Source organism: Athene noctua, chromosome 3, assembly GCF_965140245.1.
Source record: "Athene noctua chromosome 3, bAthNoc1.hap1.1, whole genome shotgun sequence".
Lineage (NCBI taxonomy): Eukaryota > Metazoa > Chordata > Aves > Strigiformes > Strigidae > Athene > Athene noctua.
The window spans coordinates 50,998,644-51,017,175 of NC_134039.1; the positions used below are offsets into that span (position 1 = coordinate 50,998,644).

General features: G+C 35.4%; 1 protein-coding gene across 3 annotated transcripts in view; it reads right to left on the minus strand.

Annotated features, from left to right (window-relative positions):
- Positions 1-8,357: 8,357 nt before the first annotated feature.
- USP15 (ubiquitin specific peptidase 15) overlaps positions 8,358-18,532 on the minus strand; it is a 73,573-nt gene continuing 63,398 nt past the window's right edge. For 2 of the 3 annotated variants that reach the window (XM_074902977.1, XM_074902976.1), the window contains 12 exons: positions 18,125-18,349; positions 16,494-16,577; positions 16,308-16,402; positions 15,941-16,129; positions 14,976-15,091; positions 14,589-14,864; positions 14,210-14,280; positions 13,734-13,849; positions 11,704-11,853; positions 11,186-11,289; positions 10,528-10,616; positions 8,358-10,255 (listed from right to left, as the gene is read on the minus strand). In XM_074902977.1, the coding sequence (XP_074759078.1) occupies positions 10,070-10,255; positions 10,528-10,616; positions 11,186-11,289; positions 11,704-11,853; positions 13,734-13,849; positions 14,210-14,280; positions 14,589-14,864; positions 14,976-15,091; positions 15,941-16,129; positions 16,308-16,402; positions 16,494-16,577; positions 18,125-18,349 (1,701 nt within the window). In that variant the 3' untranslated portion in view covers positions 8,358-10,069. Of the gene's footprint in view, positions 10,256-10,527; positions 10,617-11,185; positions 11,290-11,703; positions 11,854-13,733; positions 13,866-14,209; positions 14,281-14,588; positions 14,865-14,975; positions 15,092-15,940; positions 16,130-16,307; positions 16,403-16,493; positions 16,578-18,124; positions 18,350-18,532 lie in introns of those variants that run through there. The other variant, XM_074902978.1, reaches the window with a different exon arrangement.

Consider the following 18,532-nt stretch of genomic DNA (forward strand, 5'->3'; position numbering starts at 1 on the left):
TGCTTGAATTTATTTATTGCTGTCTTAGAGCTAGCAGTGTAACAACAGACAGACAAATAACATGATATTCACAACATCTTAGCAGCAGCAGCTCCCATGCCCTTCACAACTGAGTGTGAGTCAGGACAAATTAAATAACTTTTTCAGCTCACACAGGAAGTACGTGGCTGGCTTGGGAAATAAACCTTACTCTGTGTGTTAAATGGAATCTGTCTTTCATTCCCTTACACAAGAAATAGTATTTGTTAGATAACAGAATTATTATCTATTCAGGCAGCACCCGTGAATTTTCCCTGCATGGTCTGTAACACAGTCCATTCATGATACCTTTTTTTTCTGCCAAGTGTAGAAAATACAGAAACCATGATGGAGATTTTACTTGACAGTTGTTTACATTGAAAAACCCCATGCTGACCACCACTGCTACCATCTTAACCATTAGCACAGCGTGAGGTCATGGTCAGCAGACGAAGAAACTTCAGCGATGTTGCATTTCTGATCAGAATTTACTGCAATGTCTGTTATTAGGAATTTTGGTTTAGAAATAAAGGTGTAGATGTGTTGAAGCAATATAATTGTGATTCTAGGCAGCATTATTTGATCCAGAGCTGTTGCAGTGAACAGCAGATCAGCTGCACTCTCAGGAGAAGTCTTTTCTTGAGTCCCTCATTGTGACTGCAGGATGTGTAATGTAAAAATGCTCATGAAGAATGTCAAAAATATGCATTGTGCTTCAGTTTGCTTATTTTGCTGCTCTGTCATCTATTTGGCAAAAACTTCCCTACATCTTTTTAATAATATAATTTTTATCTCTTCTTCAGCTTGTATGAAGATCATGGAAATATTTCCAGACACCTGGTAGACAACAGACAATCTACTAATCACAAAGCAACACCAGAGGGGAGAAGGGTGTTCCCCTGTGTAAAAATAATTCTTTTTGACTGCTGTGGCAAAGAGGAGAAGCCACTGGATGCTTTCCCCAGGCTCTGGTGAAGAATCCTTCTTTAAGGTAATCAATCACTCAAGGTTGCAGCCCTGGGGCTGCTGAGTGATACTGTTACTACAGGAGAGTTTCCATCTACTGACTGGATGTTAGGTCCTTTACATTAGGGGTTGCCTCTGTCTACATAGCAAGCATTGCAGTTATATCTACAAAATACAGAAAATATCTATAAAATTAGATATACTCATTATACTCATATAAGTAGCATGGAGGCCAGCACACTACCCAGGCATTCTTTTCTCACACTGCCACAGCTACGCTGCCGACATGACCAACTTAATTTGTAGCTAACTCAGACCAGTCTAGAAAAGACTCACTATGGCCATGTATTTCAGAGACCCTCCAGCACAACTGCTTGCAAAGATAACTAAAATGTGACCAGTTGTTTTATAGGCAGTTCTTTCTACAAACCATAAGGATTAGAGATTTCTTATGGAAAAGATCTTGATGGAGAGCAGTTTGGCATAGAGACCTCAATTTGCATTATATGTTGTGCTCATCTTTATTGCTTTATGAAGATTATAGACCTGTTCTTATTTCATTCAAAGGATTTTGCCCTTGATATAAATATTTTAATGGCTGCATGTGTGGCTGTGTTTATAAGCAACAATCTGAAAGAAATTTTCTTACTCAGGTTGAATCAAACCAGATAAACAGAATGAACATACTTCTCAAGGAATTTGGAAGACAGCCAGAGAAATCCAGCTGTAAGGAGCCAAATTATTTCCTTCATAGTAAAATGACTATACAGATCACCTCCATGTGTGAATATATATCCCCAATAAAGCAGGGCTATACCATAGTATGTATCTACATCCTGGGTCATATGCAAGCAGGTATGTCCATACCCAAGGATGTATACATGTGGCAATTTCAAAGTTATTATTGGCATTTTGGGAGCATTTCTTGAAGTTGTATTTAGTATTTCACAAATAGGAGCACCCTTCTGGAACCCGCTCCCAAGGCACAGTGGATGAGCTTATCCATCTCCTCATACCAGTGCATGGAAGCACTCCTGACTGACCACTGGCTGAAGCATAGGAAATTCCAGGTCTGAACACTCACTCTTCCAGCTGAGAACCAAGCTCTGGAGCTACTGAATGGATCATTAAGTGGGATGTGTAAGAAGGTCAGGTGAAACTTGTTCAGCCAGTCTGAGACTTTATTTCTGTTTGGCAGCATGGTCATTAGTAGATTCCTATGGCTGTTTATTCTTAGGGGCCTTACTTCCCGGCTTCAGTTTTTAACTGACAAAACCACACCATGCTCTATGAAGATTTGATAATTTAATTATAAAATTAGCAGTTAACATGTACTAAGTACTGACAGACTCTTTACCAAATGTGTGTTCTCCTGACTAGCTTAGCCACAATTTGGTGTGGGGGATACAAATGTCTGGTGGGCTTGAATGTCCTATTTTGTTGGAGGCAAGATCACAGAAAGCCAGGACTAGCCTTACTGACACTCACAGCAGAGTTTCAAAGAACTTGACACTTTATGCTTTTTTCCCCTTCAGGACACTTAGAGCCTCCCTTTGTAAAACTGTTCCTCCAAATTATTAACAGCTCCTGCTCTCAAGACATTATCCAATACTTGGATGCTTAAACTGCAGTTTTCTAGATAATGACTAAGTGAGGACTCATGTCAAAAAATAGTATGGCTCTTCTATTACTGTTTTATTTCAAATTGTCCTCATTGTATCCTAGATCACCTGTAGATTTTTTCTTTTCTAGTGGTTTTCTGTATCTTTCACTAAAAAGTTAAATCCATTGTCAGAGTGAAGTTACTTTTGTTTTCTTTCCCTACAAGGCAACTCACAGCTATCAAAGATTTTAATTTTCAGTTGCCTGATAGTGACTTTTGAAGTATTCCCTTTTTTTTTTTTTTTTTTTAATCATAGTACTCTGCTTTTTTTAGAATGAATTTGAAATCCTCTACCACCTCCTTATTAGTATCCTACAGCTACTTTCTTGTTATATTCATCTTTTCTATTCATCCAGTATAGGCTTTTCCACGCTCCCGCCCTTGTCTTTGCTGTGATTCATTGTTTTTACATACATTCATAGTTCTGCACAATTTCTTTCACTTTGCCATCAATTCTTTTGCTTTTGTCTCCTACTGATGTAGAGTCACACTGAATTACCTGATATGTTTGTTCTGGAATGGAGTATGTAAATTTAAATCTTAAATCTGATTTGTTTCCTTTTATTTTTAACTGCACATTTGTTCACAGTTTTGGGAAGATTTTTACTGGTTAAATAAATTAAATTGATATGTCTATGTGGCTTTTTCATTTCAAGTAAAGAATATCATGTCTGTCAAATTCTAACAATGTTGTCACATGCTACTGCAAAAACAGAGACATAATCCATAACACTTGATATTAAGGGAGCAATTTACATCATAAAAATGGGCTTTCTATATTACAATCTCAGACTGAACATGACGTTAATCGAACTGAATCCAAAGATTATAGACAGGTGATAACCAAATACTTCCCATAGTAAGTAGTTCTACAAATTTCTTTGATTTCTCTCTTGATCTTTGCCACCTTATCTGGAAAATATTCCAGAAATGTCTAAGGATACATTTCCTGAAGACAACTTCTAAGGCATTATTTCCTACACCAGAAATCAACATGTACATCTAATTTCCTTAAATTGTGTAAAAACAGGTTAATTCAGCAATTCAGAATATTTTATGAAGAAAGTTCTATTGTGTCCATCCCCTCTGTTGATTGTGGTTATTGTGTATTATTGTGTATTATAGGCCTCAGCAATCTGCTTGATCTAAACATTTCAATTGACTTTATTGCCCAACTGTAGTTCATTAATCTAAAATTTTCACAACAGTTTTTTAAACTGAGAATTTGGAAAACAAAACATTTTAAGTATATAAATGATTGTATTTTATGGTTAAAAAAACCCCACATGGTGTCAGTAGCAAGAAACTCATTGGTGGAAGGGAATTTTTTTAAGTAAAAGATGTGAGTCGAACTGCTGCTATTGACAGTCCTAGTACACTTTTGAAAAATGTGCCTGAATCTAGGTTCTCAGCTTTACAATCTGTATTTAGGATCCATGTCATACATGCCAAAGTTATGCAGGACATCAGTCTCACCAAATGAATAGGTTATTTAGATACTGCATTTAATTCATTGAGCAGCTATTAGGTCATGCAAAATTAGTCGACATGACTAATATGTATTATTTGATTTTGCAAATGCAACTACAGAGTAGCAATGCTGTGTAACTTTTATTGACCTGTTCACTTGCAGCTGAATTATATTAAGGGTTTATGGAAGCTTCTCTTTCCCCATTGGAATGGGGGGAGCAGAAGCAGAACTCATATAGGATCCAAATACCATCTCCTCCTATTTGGCAAATTACCCAAGGAAACCAGTCCTATATGAGCTGCCCTAAACTGTGTATTTATTGAGTACCCCTGAGAAACATTTAACTGAGTTGACAGAAGGGGTGTTCTTTGTGTTTGCTTTTAATAAGTATAGATGATACACAGTTAGTTATTACTGTCCCTCCTGTATGCAGATTCTTCTCACCTGAGAGACACACTCACATTCACAGAACACCCACAGCACAGTATATAGTTTATAACACTGAGAGATGTTGAAAACAAGCATAGCTCATCTGGTTTCTTTCCAGACACCCTTTGTTGTGTTGTTAATTTTACTTTTTGAGGAACCATGCATTTTTCAACAGGGGCATGGCTGAACTGGTCATTGTGCTTTAACAGAAATTGTCACGGAAAAGCAGGGATGCTCTTCCGTCATCACAAAGAAAGAAGAAAAAGGGAGAGGTGTGTTTCAATTTAGGTGGTAACTGGGAGGAAGAGTTACTTTGAGAAAATGACAAGAAATTGAAGAGGTTTTTCAGATGGGATTTGGAGTAACTTCATGAGTTTGATTTGTTAGTAGCAATGGTGCAGGAAGGGAAGAAAAATCATACCATTTGCTACCCTGAAAGAAGAGCATGGGTTTTATTCCCATATTAATGAATTCTTACTAGTGTGTGAAGGCCTTTCTTCAAACCATGCTGAGCTCAGAGCAAATACCTATAGATTCAGGCCTCCATTCAAAACTTGCCACTAGGTCTGAAGAGGGAAGAACATTCCTCTGAAAAGAACAGGGTATTTACAGATTCATAGATCCCAAAGCCGAGGCAGATGGCTCAGATGAAGTCTCCATCCCAGCAGGGAAAGGGCCATTGCACACCTTGACTGCCTCCCTCCTTAGCCCAGGGAAGGCATCCAGCCCAGAGTTAACATAGCACCCACCATTTGCCTCTGCTGGTTTCTCCACTGGTATATTCCTTCTCCTTGTTAAAAAGTAATTGCATAAAAGACTCCCAGTCTCTATTTTCAGATTGTCTGGTTTCAGTTTTGAACCATTAGTTCTTTGAGTGTTTCTCTCCACTCCAATACCCCCTGCATATAGTTACTTCTTCCTCATAAGGCATCATACACAAATTGAGGCACTTCTGAGCAGTCTTACTGAGAAAACAATTCTTCATCTGTTACTGCAAATATATTTACTCTGGGGTTGTAACTTTATTTCTGTAATGCCTCACAGATTACAATCTGAATTTTTGTATTTGCTCAGGAACCTTATGACAGACCTGGGAAGATTGAACCAACTTCTTATTTCTGCTTATGTGTCCAAGGAGAAGTTCTTACACCGTTTCACACTGGGAGCTTGTGCTGAACTGCTTGTCCACCAGGGCTGCACAGGATTTAGGGGTACTTACTACTTTCTACCTTCTGTAGATATGATCTGAATATTTTATATACTGAATAAAAAAAATAATTTAAGACCAAGGCCACTAACTTCTCCAGTAACACCCCTATTCCACAATGATTTCCTAATAGAAACTGTTTTGAGATTGTTGGGTCAGTTCCTAAACTTTGTATTGGGTGATACTGCATAACACTCATGTTTTGATGAGAATAATGTGATACTTAAGGTGATAATAATTAAGTACCAAGCACTTAAATAATTCTAGATGCACTTATAATCTTTACTGAGTCTCTTTTTCAATTAATGACCCACCCCAAATAACAAAACTTACTTTTTATAAAACCGTACCAACTGATGTGAATTTCATTTGAGTCCTGTATCAATTTCTGCATTATTTGGTCCAGAATGACTGTTAATGCTGCTAGGTATATAGTAATCCAATTCATTCCCTAGTTAATGGGATAAATTGGTCATAAATTTATCACATCTGGACTCTTCTGGGGTTTCCATGCTATTCCAAGATTTAGTTTCTTTTCAGTAAAGACAGGTCTCTCTGCCTGCCTCAGGAGCACACGGTGCCAGTAAAGTGTGCAATGTTGGAACTAGGAAAGTGGAGCTGTTTTCACAATTTGTTTACCCCCTAAGGAAAAAGAACTAAAAAATCTGAAGAGAGCAATTTGCCTGCAGACTACAAATGTTTGTTCTATCAAATATAGCTTTGATATTAATTTTCACTACATTTATAGTCGTTTTGTCAGAGTAACTAGTACTTAGGAACAATGAGAAATCATACCCTGAAATTAGTGTCTGACATCAAAGGTGGCATAATTTTTGAAGAAAACTTGTGAGTTTGCCAAATAATTTCTTTCCGCCTGACCTACTGACTTCCTTCTAAAGATTTAAAAATGCTTAAATACACTGCACTCCATAACACAGTGCTAACTTGCTGGTAAAACTAGAAAGGGGCCTTCCCGTTAGCAACTACCTGTAGATGCAGGAGATGTTTCTACATCATCTGGCAGGGTAATATCTGAACTTTTCTCATCTGTCATCTCAGCTGTTAAGTTGCAAACTTCACTTTAGTGTGCCAGGAAGGCAGGTAGGATTTAATTTAAGGGGATGATAGATCAGGGAACCAATCTACACCAAAGCATCCAGAACGCTGGTTGAAGTCAACTAAAACAAGAGGTTCTGGGTAGTATCTCCTCACCCCTCCCTCCCTCCCAGCCAGGCTTTAAATATTGCTGTGATAAAATCCATGGAGTAACTGGAAATTGCAAGCCGTCTTCTGCCTCCTACTCTGTTTTGTTTCTGTGACTCTCACATTAACAAGGTTAACCGTATCTTGTAATTTTGGGGTTTATGCTGATACATATAGCCATCAAAAAGCTTGCTGTCAATGTAACTGAAAAAAGAAAGCATACTGTAGATTTTTATCAGACATGATTCATAAAAAGAGATGTTAGAACCTTCTTTCTTCTCTATATAAAGAACTAGTTGAGTGACAATAACTTTTGGTTAAGACACCATAAAGAACAGTATGCTGTATTCTGTGGTTTTAAGCATGTCCACACTTGATGAATTATCACACCTTATGTGTGAATACATAATAGTTTTATGAAACTCACAACTGGGCTGAATTCCCAGAAACCTTTGAGATAGTCATATAGAAATGTTACTGATTTTTTTATCTGATTAGGAAGCTTACAAACTGTGTGTATGACCTTCAAAGCCAAATTAAAAATAACATACAAATTAGAAATTATCTGTGCAATTTTTTCCTGTTACTTGGTTTAAATACTATCTGGATGATCCAACTATTAGTAGGTAAGTACATTCCTTCAAATATAAGGTCCTATGTATATGTGTGTGTATATTTACCTGTATTTTCAAAGGGAGAATGAACCGCGCTAGGAGACCTAGTTATCAGGTATTAAAGCTCTGATACAAAGCCCAAAGTGAGACTTTGGTAAGTCAGACCAGATCCTGTGCTCCTCTGGGATATTTCCAAACAAGTTCTAGGCTAACATGATATGGGAAAACCAATGGGAGTATGAATGTAAGGGGGCTCTTGGTGTGTGCTATTCAAAAAGATCATTTCTTCTCTAGGATTACCTCCTCTACTCCACAGATAAAATCTCATCTCTCAAGTGCTTTAATTAAAATAAGCAAGTTAAACTCACAAGCTATTTAGTACACTGCTTTGTATTTGTTTACTGTATTCCACACCTAAATACAAGATTTTAAGCCAAAAGCTTGTATCATTTCCCCCCCACCATATCAGTTTGTCTAATCTCAAATATACTGCCTCATTTCACCTACCATCTCAGAGTTATTATCCATTTGATGAATCACTGTTACAGTGCTACTTTTAAAAAATAACAGGTTTTTATGGCAATATTTTTTTTCAGCCTTATAAATATTTTTAGAGCCAGACAATGACAGGAGAGAATCCCTTTTCTATAGACTATCTTCTGGAAATACTATTATTCTGCGTTGGTCATTAAATAGCCATTTTGTAACCGATAATACAAGTCTTAGACAAAAACTACCATTACAAACACTGTGGGAAAAAAATTTGTAAGAAAATGGAAGACTAAATAAGGCCTTGAATAGCTTTATTGAAATCTGTATAAATAAACATGCGCATTTCAAATGTAAACCCAAGTGAACTCAAGTGCAGACAAAATTTTAACCTCTGTCATGCAGGAGGTTAGTTTACATTTAAAAAAAAAACCTCAAAGCAGCTTTAAAATACCAGGATGAAACACCAGTTTTAATATCAAGGTATAAAGCAAAGCCATGTCCAACATACCTCATTTATATCCTGGTCAAATGCAAATTTTTAAACTTTTTAATGCTAACATAAATAAATAATTTACCAAAATGTGCACTCACAGAGTGAACTTTTATTTACAATACACAATTTATAACCTATTGTATTTGATTAGTTCAAGTGAAGAACATCATACTTTTTGCTTTTTTCTTTTTTAAATTATTTGTTTAAACAGTGGGACACAAAGCAATTCTCCAGGTAGTAGATATGTAAAGCGTGCCCCCGCACTTAAGAGCCCCTCCCAAAGGCAGTATTGTATACAAATCAACAATACATTCTTCCTACTAGATCAAAGGGAAAGCAGCAAATTAAAAAATGTTTCAAACTGTCACACTTATCGTATTTTGGCATCCTGGACCCCTGAACATAGTTAACTAAAATCCAATTCGAAGTTTATATGCTTTATATACTATACAGGTTCTGACTTGAACATGCAAATGCCAATTCTCTTATAATGAGTTACTTTTTCAGATATGCTGTAAGGCTATGGTGAATTCCATTAGGAACACACAAAGAAAATAACAGGCCTACCTTTAAAGCAATTTTGTTCATTAACAATTTAAAGGCAGGTTATACTGAAAAATTTCTCATCTAAGCCCAATACACAGTCATTACTATGGATACAGAATACTATTAACTCTGACCCTGTTACAGAGTAGTTTGCAAGCTGTCAAACTGGGGAGAGAGAACTTAGAGCACAATTTTAAATTTTGGACTGACACCAGATTAAAATTATGCATGTTTTATAAGCAAGATAACAGTAATTATGTCTGCAGAGTAGATTCCAACAAGCAACAAAGGATACTTACATTTAATTGAAAAAACTTTTGTTAATGCAGCATGAAATCCAGAACCTGTTCCACGGCAGCAGTAAGATGAACGTAATATTCTGGATGCTCAACTATATCACAAAAGGTTAAAACACCTTTTCAAGCTGTTTCTTCTATTGTGACCGAATTTAAAAAAAAAAAAAAAATCAAATTTAGGGAGGAACAAAAATTTGCTGTTTCAAGAAAACTACTGCTTATATACTTATGACATTTTTACTTGTAGTCTGTGTGACAGCCTAAGGAACATGTATATATTCATCCAGAAACTAGACTTGGCAGTAGTATTCTTGCAGTACTAAGAAAATAAATGTCAGAAGTCCACAGAATTAACATTTTAGTTATTAACTCACATCTAAAACAAAAGAAAACATAATTCATCAGAACAGCAGCAGAAAACTTAAAAGGGGTTTATTTGTGATTTCCTATATATAGCTTGTGAATACAAGACTGTAAATGCATTAGACAATTTCTGTTTAAGTTTTTATTGTTTCACTTCAAGTACTGCACATGTTAAAATGTAATAAAGATTTACATTCTGTTATCTGAAATTCCCCATCTCAGATTTTTATTCTTAATTTGTTGGGCAATTTCACTCTTTCAATAGGTATCCCCAGTAAGAAAGTCTCTTATGGCTTCTAGTTCTTCCATTAGTTAGTGTGCATACAATTCTCATTTTCTATATCATTATCGTTTTCATTGCTGTCTTCATCACTTTCTAGTGGGATGCCTGTGGCAGCTGAAGCACCTTGTTTAGTTTCCCGGTCAAGAGGGAAAAAGCCAGTTCCACTGATTGTATCCTGTCTCTGGTAGAAGAGCACATATGCTGCTTTGGACTGTAAAAGAGAGAAGTGTCATATGCTCATGAGGCTCCAGACAAAACATTTACAATCCAAGTTATCTACAAGGTAAAATCACAAAGAAATTCCAAACTTTCCTATTTTTGCATCTGTGACCAAACCATTTTTGTTTTTTACTGTCTTTTGAAAGAACACAAACTGCTATTTACAAATTTACTGCAAGGTTCACGATTTACTCTTCATTTTTCATCCCTCAAGAAGAAAACATCATCAACAGTCCCAATTTTAGAAACACAAAAGGTACTTACCACTATTTGGTCCTCACACGCAGTGGACACACTACTGTCATCAAAGTAGTACCATTTTCCATCATCCTTATTTTTTGCAAAAGCAGTATCTAGGGCAAAAAAAGTACTATGTCTAAGGACTTTGTATCTTCATAGGTGTAACAGAACCACCTGCTAGAGTCTGTTACTGTCAAACACTTGACATTTAACTAACTAAAACCTATTATCACTATTCGACTGAGAATTTCACACTTTTTTTTTTACCAAAGAAAGCTTAACCAATAATATGCCCCTTCTAAAGAAAATGTACAGTGAGAAAGGACAGTCAAAATAAAATCCCTCAGTCAATTTCATTTTTCTCTCTTCTTTCAAGGAGATGTGTAATATAGAAAAATACAGACAAGCCAAAATCAGTTGTAAGAGTACAGTAGCTCTTATGGAGCCCTTTATCTTTTCTCTTCTCACAATATGAGTAACTAGAAGTAGACAAGAACCTACAATTATCCTTGAAAGCTCATTTCATACAGATTTTTGTGTTAGAATACTTGCAAAAGCATTTCAAGCTAATGAAAAAAATTGTCCCTCAACCATTAAAAAATGCCAATTATTCGAAATGATCGGTACTTAAATCAAAATAAACATGGAAAGAAAGCTGACATGATATTTGATATAAACTTACAGTGCCCTCCTCCCATTCCTCCATAGTGGTTGGAGACAGCAATCAAGTTGTAGCGGCAAGGCCCTGCATTGGGATTAATAAGGAACTCTGACATGTCCAAGTCACTGTTAAAAAAAAAAAGAAAACACACACAAAAAAACAACCAAAAGAAGGTCAAGTTAATAATATTTTAAACCATTTCACATTTTGGTGGTCTTTAAAGCCCGTTACTTTATATTCCCCACAAAAACGACATCCTCCAGACTACACCAACAGTGCATCTCTCACTCTATGAGGAGTGGAACAACAAAACCAAGTAATCTTAGCCAAAACTATTGATAGACTTCTTCCATACTTATCTACTATTATTATTTTGCCAAGTTCATACTTTTCACCTACAAGAATTCTGTCATCAGTGTTTACTGGATCCATGCATGGAAGCTGAGAACAAAAGTATTTTATATAATTGCTGGATTAAACGTGTGCCCTAGACATGCTAAGTTTTACAGTTCTAGCACCAAAATATTTAGGTTTCTTACTTTATTGGAAAGTCAACCAATGTATCCAACTTGTCCCTCATATATCTGCTGTAGGAAAAACGCTTTAGATGAACTACCAGTACAGGGGGCAGTGACCACAAGTCTAACTTCTTGGTAGCTTGCTGATGTTCTTTACAGTTTGGACAATACCTAAAAGAAAAAAAAAAAACAAACCTGTGGTCTGTATGTATGTTAAAATACACTACCATAGAGAAAGCTAGTAACACAAGAGGAACTGAACGAGCAAAAGCTGAAACACATGCATGTTCCATCTTCTGTTACTAATGCCATTGATATCCCTTCCAGTTTAAAACATGTGGTGCTCATGTGCAAGTACGCTCACAGTGAAGCTTGACAGCATTTTAACCACAAAAGTAACACCCCCCAATGTAGGATTCTTGTCTCTGATAGTAGTCCCGGTATCTTTAGTTAAAACACAGCTTTCTCACATTTTATAAAAAAAGCCAAGAGTTATGAAAATATCTCAGGAAAACTGACTATATGAAAAATCATAAATAACAGACAACTGTAGTTCTTTCCTTTCAATTTCCAAATACATTAATCTCCCACCCCATCCCACTTACCACTAAAACCAGGTAACAGTGCCTACTGGAACCTGAAAAAACTCCTTACTAAAAAAACTTGCCTCTTTAGTAGGCAAGTACTAAACAGGCTGTGACTTAGAAATTCCTGGTTCCTGCAATGCATACTTGAATCTTCCGAAAACTAAATGCTCAGGGAGGAACGTAAGAACAGCGCAAGGAAGCAACTTTTCTGTGGTCTATGCATATTCTACATCCTGGTATCTAACAAGTAAAGATCTAGGAAAAAAAGATGTGAGCCTTAATCTAAAAAGTCTGCAAAGTGTCTTTACATAGCAACATCAGATAAAGATGAGAAATTAGGAGAACTCTACGGACAAGCTGTAACTGAAGAAGTTTTCCCAGTTGACTTAGAGTATCTGGAATACAAATAGCATTGGACTAGAGATGATGAGCTCTCATAGATTAGACCTGTGAAGACCTGACAAATAAAGAATGAATGTGATTAATGACCTCTGGTGAGGTGTATCTAGTGACAACTGCTTGACTTCAGCAGTAGTTGCATTTCACAAATACTCTGCTTAAAAAGTCCTGCAAAAATGGAAGTGCTTTACCATACTTGAGTTATACAGTATCTCAGATAGTTTATCAAGTATTGTATAATCTAGCCAACCCAGAAAAAAAAAGGGACTTTGTAAGTCAGTCCCCTCCCCTGCCCAAATAAAGGAGGATCTCTGGTGACAGTTTGGAAGTCTCCAAAACTTTTAAGTATCCACAAAAAAAAAAGTGGCAGATGTTTTCAAACTTAATTCTGAGCTTCAGGTGTTGATGAAGGATTCTTATCTGCTAGAAAATTCCTGAAGAAGAGTAATCTTATGGGAACATCCTATAACTGTGAGTATTCAGATATGATGTCAAATCCTAATTTGGAAGAATCATGAATCAGAATAAAAGCCTCCGCCAAAACCCCAATGATTGGAACACGAATTTGAGAGGTTCTACTGATTATAGACATCCCTATCCCACAAACCTGTTGTTTAAGTACATCCCTATTTCATATATCAATGCAAGGCAAATTATGTATTTGCATAAAAAAGTCAGTATGCACCAACCTTTCTCATCTCAGAAAGGAGTATTTGTTTCAACCACTACATTGGATTTGGCACAATATTATTCAAGTCCAGTCCCACATCCATTCACTGTGGATCACAGTTCACATGCTAGAGTATCTTACGGATCTACCCCTCCTCCTAATTCTGAACGTGTTAATTGTCTCCCATACAAACATAATCTTCTGCATATCGTAACAATTTTAGTTAAGCAATGGATCAAAATAGAAAACATTTTGAGAATTTTCAACTACACTTGAAATAACAAGATTCAAAATACCATTAAGAAATCAAATAGGTATCTCTGTTCAAGTGTGTGTTTGATAACATTTTGAGAAATATACCATAGAACACACCAACTTTAACTTTTTGTCCTTACCATGGGTCTTCAGCACCTAATTTTTCCTTTGTTGTGAACAGCTCAATGCAATCTTTTAATTTCACAAAAGGCTTTTTGGGAGGCTTATATTCCACACTTTCATGTTTTTCAAAATCCTAAAGAGAAGTATTTCTTGAGTTAAGAGAACAAATGAAACAAAACTCATTTTAGTGATGTCGTCTTACTATAAACAGTAACTACAAAGCTCCTATATATGGAAAAACTGATCAGAAGCCATTCAAGCAAAAAGTTTTCAGAGCTTCAGATTGACTTCCAAATTAGTAAGATTTGCTAATTACTTAGATGTATAAATGAAGTTTGTTTATAACAATATATTTACCATGAATAATGTAAAAAAATATTTACTAGCTTCTTCTTTTGAAGACTTAAAATCTTTTACATCACATTAATTAAGTTGTATTTTTCACATTTAAGTTTTATTAGTGCTGGAAAGGGGAGCAACATGAACAGCTTACCTCTGCTGCACTATCATCAAAATATCTCTTCTTCAATTCAGGATCCCAATCCAAAGCAAGGAAAGATCTTTCTAAGATTAAGAACATGTTTTCTCTTAATATTATTTCTTGCTTTACATGAAATTGTATTAACTTTGGGCAAACACTCTTCAAAATGAATTAAACAATGCTAGCACAAATTCAAGATGAAAAATTGAAGCACACAATTTCTGCATTTCTAAGAGTTAATTACAATAGCAAATTAATTATACAGAATTTACTACTGGAAAAAAAGATATATCAAATAGCACACAGAGAGAATGAAACACTATTCAATGGAAGTGTAGTCAGAAAGAAGTATCAGAATCAAATGTTGCCCGAGTTGTTTCCCATGACTTACCATCAAGCCTAGGTTGCCTATCATCAAATCTAATATGCCTGGTATCATCTTTGATGTAGTTTATGTCAGTATTGCCTAAATTATTGAACTGGAATGTAAACAATCGCTTTTTGTGTCCTGTGAGTGGTTGACCTTTGCAAGTATCCTCAGTACATAATCCATTTTCAGAGTCATTGTCACCTCCAACTGAGTCTTCTGACTGGCTGTTTTCATTCTCTGAAGGAAGTTCCTGATCCTGGCTGGATTCATCATCTTGTTCATCTGTTTCCATTTCACCTGAAACAATTGGAAGGACAAGGAGAAAGAAATAAGGTAGAATAATCAGAAGACACTTCAGTTTCAAAACGAACACAAAATACTAAACAAGTTTTGATATTCCAGTCTTACTTGGAGATCCTTCTTCATGTATTCCATTTGGGCCATTACCATTGATACCGTGGTCCTTACAGCAATGTAGGGATCCTTCAGTGTCTTCACTTTCAGTACATGTTTTTACATATCGGCTAAATATAACAAATGAAAGCAGCAGCATCAATGTTTTTTAAATATTTACATTGTTCAAGCCAGATAATTAAATGGTTACAGCAAATCCTTTCTAGTGTACTGTATTCCTGCACTCCTTTCTGATTTATTCAGAATTAATAGTTTTATTGTCTAACATGTCTGCTGTTATGAGCACATCTGAAATTCTGCCCATCTATGATCTTATGGTTTTGGCAGTTACTTGGTTTTACACGACTTGTTTCTTGGTACTAGACTCTGTCCAGAAATCACTTTTTAAACTGTTCATTAACCATATAGTTATGATGGTTAAGGTTGTGGTTATGAAACCACAAAAACATAAGGTTTCACTTACAGAGAAAGTTACATCAACAGAAAATGAAGAATATATTTAAATTGCAGGTTATATGATTCTAATTTCTTCTACATAATGACATTCCAGTCTAGTTTCAGAAAGTGTCTACCATGTAGTTTTACAACATAAATTAGTACATGAAGTTGCACAGCAGATACAGGAGGTATAACCATAGCAGAATAACTGGCAAACCATTTTCATTTTACCAAGCCCTAACAAACAGCTATGAATACAGCAGAATTAATTCCCCTAAACTGACAATACCAACTGATTCTCTACTGTCTTCTCAAATAAGTTTTGGATGAGATCATGCTAACAAAAAATCAAATTAAAATCTAAATTTTAGATTTAATATATTTAACAGAAAGCAAATAAAAAGACTAAGTATTCAAATCTAATCAGTTTGTAAGCAATGAATGTAAAAATAAGTGCCTATTGATTTCAACTACTGGCATTATTCATAACAAATACATTTATCTTTACACAATAACCTTACCACATTCTTAGCAGCAGCAGGTTATACAGTTTATCTTCAGTATTATTCCTAGGCACTGCTATGAGAAAAGGTTGACCAAACAGTGAAGGACCACTATGGCTGTAGCTAGTGTGCCTGCACTTTTCCCTTAAACAAACAGGAATTATCACTTGTTCTGTATCTTCTGTTCTATTGATAGCAATTTCAAATCTAAAAAGAAAAACAATCAGAAATACAAAGGACAGCTGTCATTTAGAAAGCTACAAAGTGGAAAAATTAAAAAATAATAAAACCCCCAAGATTTGTTACTATCTTATATCTAGGTTTTAATCTTTTGCAATAACTAAACAAACTGCAAAGAGACATGAAGCATGTTATCTGTACTTACACATAAATGTCATCACGTTCCATAATACTACTTAGATTTTCATCCATGCCAAATATCCTGTGGAACCTGTGATTGTATATATCAGTAACAATCATCTAAAAAGAAAAATGGAGTATACGTCAATAAATCAGATTATTATGTGTTAAAATGTTCATTGTTGTGCTTCATGTAAGACATCACTCTTACCTTATCTGCAGCAACACCAGACAAAACTGACAGTGCTGTGCAAAGATCCAATATATTTCCAATTTTGGGAACAACTACTTTGTACTAAAAAAAATAAAATGTCACTTTAATTTCTTAGGAGAACAAATATGCATGAAAACTTAAGGTGTAAAGTCTGTAAATAAAATAACACAAATTCTGAAAGCTGCTGAAAACTTAGTAGTTACTTTCACAACTTTACTCATACAGACACGCACAGTTTGAATACTACATTACTTTATACAATGCTTTTTTTAAAATGTTAATTTACTTTCTCCAGAAGAAGACTAACAGCATCAAGTACTTAGATTTATCTTTCAACAGCACCTATTTATTTAAGCATTTAACTAATATGCATGCTATTGACTAGATTCTTGAATATGAAATACAACACAAGTTGTTTATAAAGTATTACTAGGAAAAAAATGCAATGGCAGGCAATGGATAAAGACTGAACTGTAATTTCACATGCAGAGAGAGAACCTGATGATTAACAGTCAAAGAAAACCTCTCTGTGGCTTCCCTTAGTGCAGTACACCTGCAGTTTGTAATGAAACTCCACACAGGACTCTTACCTGTTATTTGCATAATAAATAAAGACAGGATTAATTAGAAATAAGGTATTATAACTTTGGAATCAAATGCCAAGTATACCATGTGTTTGGTATTTCCTTAAGTCTTATAGTTATTTAGCCTCACAGAAGCTCTACTGAACTTGTACTCTTCCCAAACTCTACTCATGCCTGCATAACCACCCCACATGTCATACAGGGTCATCTTCAACTACTGTATGCCCCTTGAGCAAACCTGTTCCCACAAATAATTAAATGTGTAGCAGGCTCATCTCCCACTAGTTAATACATGTCCTTTTATCTTTGACTTCTCTAGCTCTTACTGCTTTTGAGAACACTCCCTTTTCTCCCACCTTCGTTCTTATAGTACTCTGATTTCAGGTGTTAAAGCCTTTTTGCAAGTCTGCCTAACTGCCCATGTCTTATTTATTTCACCTATCCTCGCTTACCCCAGAAGGTACAGGTAGAACCACTTAATCATGATTTTGTTACCATAACCTATGTACATTGTTTCATGCTATTCTAAGGTGTATAATGTCCTTCCTAAAAAAGGCAAAAGAGATACTCTTAACAAAGAAATCTCATCTGAAATTTTTTCTTTGACAAAGAAAAACAGAAGCATTCAGGACTACCTAATATATTTAGCCATGGGGTTTTTTTGCACCACTTGTTAAAAATATTTCCCTTTTGAGGCTAAGAAACTGAGGAATTAAGTCTAAAATATTTTTTTATAATCATACAAATTCATTAGAGCAACACTAAAATAAAAAATGAGGACAGCATATATTTTAAAGATTAAGACGCCTTCTTAATACAACCATAAAGAAATTACCAGTATCTTCCTTGAAACTGATAGAAATATAAGAAGGTACATATAATCTTCTTCAGGTTTTCTAAGTGGGACTTCAGAACACATACCAGAAAACTAAAGCTTGTTGGATTTGCTAATTGTACTTATAAATTTAAAAAATGTAAAGGAACTCAGGTTCATTGTTAATGCCACATGAATCGGGAGTTTTGTATATAAACTAAGAGGCTTACCTGCATAGGCTTTGCAAGTGGATCCATTCTAACTAAATAAACTTCCAAAGTGCGTTCTTTTTTCATGGGTAATGGAAGTGTCAAGTAACAAAAAGGGTCAAAGGTTACAGATATCTTAGCACATTCAGGACAAACTAGGGTGGATTTAAAAAGGCCATGAAATATATCTACAATGATGGAATCATTTCTTTTTAAATGGTTTTCCCAGGCTTCTTCAGCAACCACCTGTAATTAAAGCATGACCTGGATTATAAATAAGTAGTAGGAAATGAATAGTGAGAATTATTAGTATGAGTACTTGACAGCATTCTCAGTTACCACCTAAACACAGAAATCTCACTCCAAAGGACTCTGTAAGATATGTTACTACTATAAGGATCACAGGTTAAAAAATGTATGCTTTTCCTA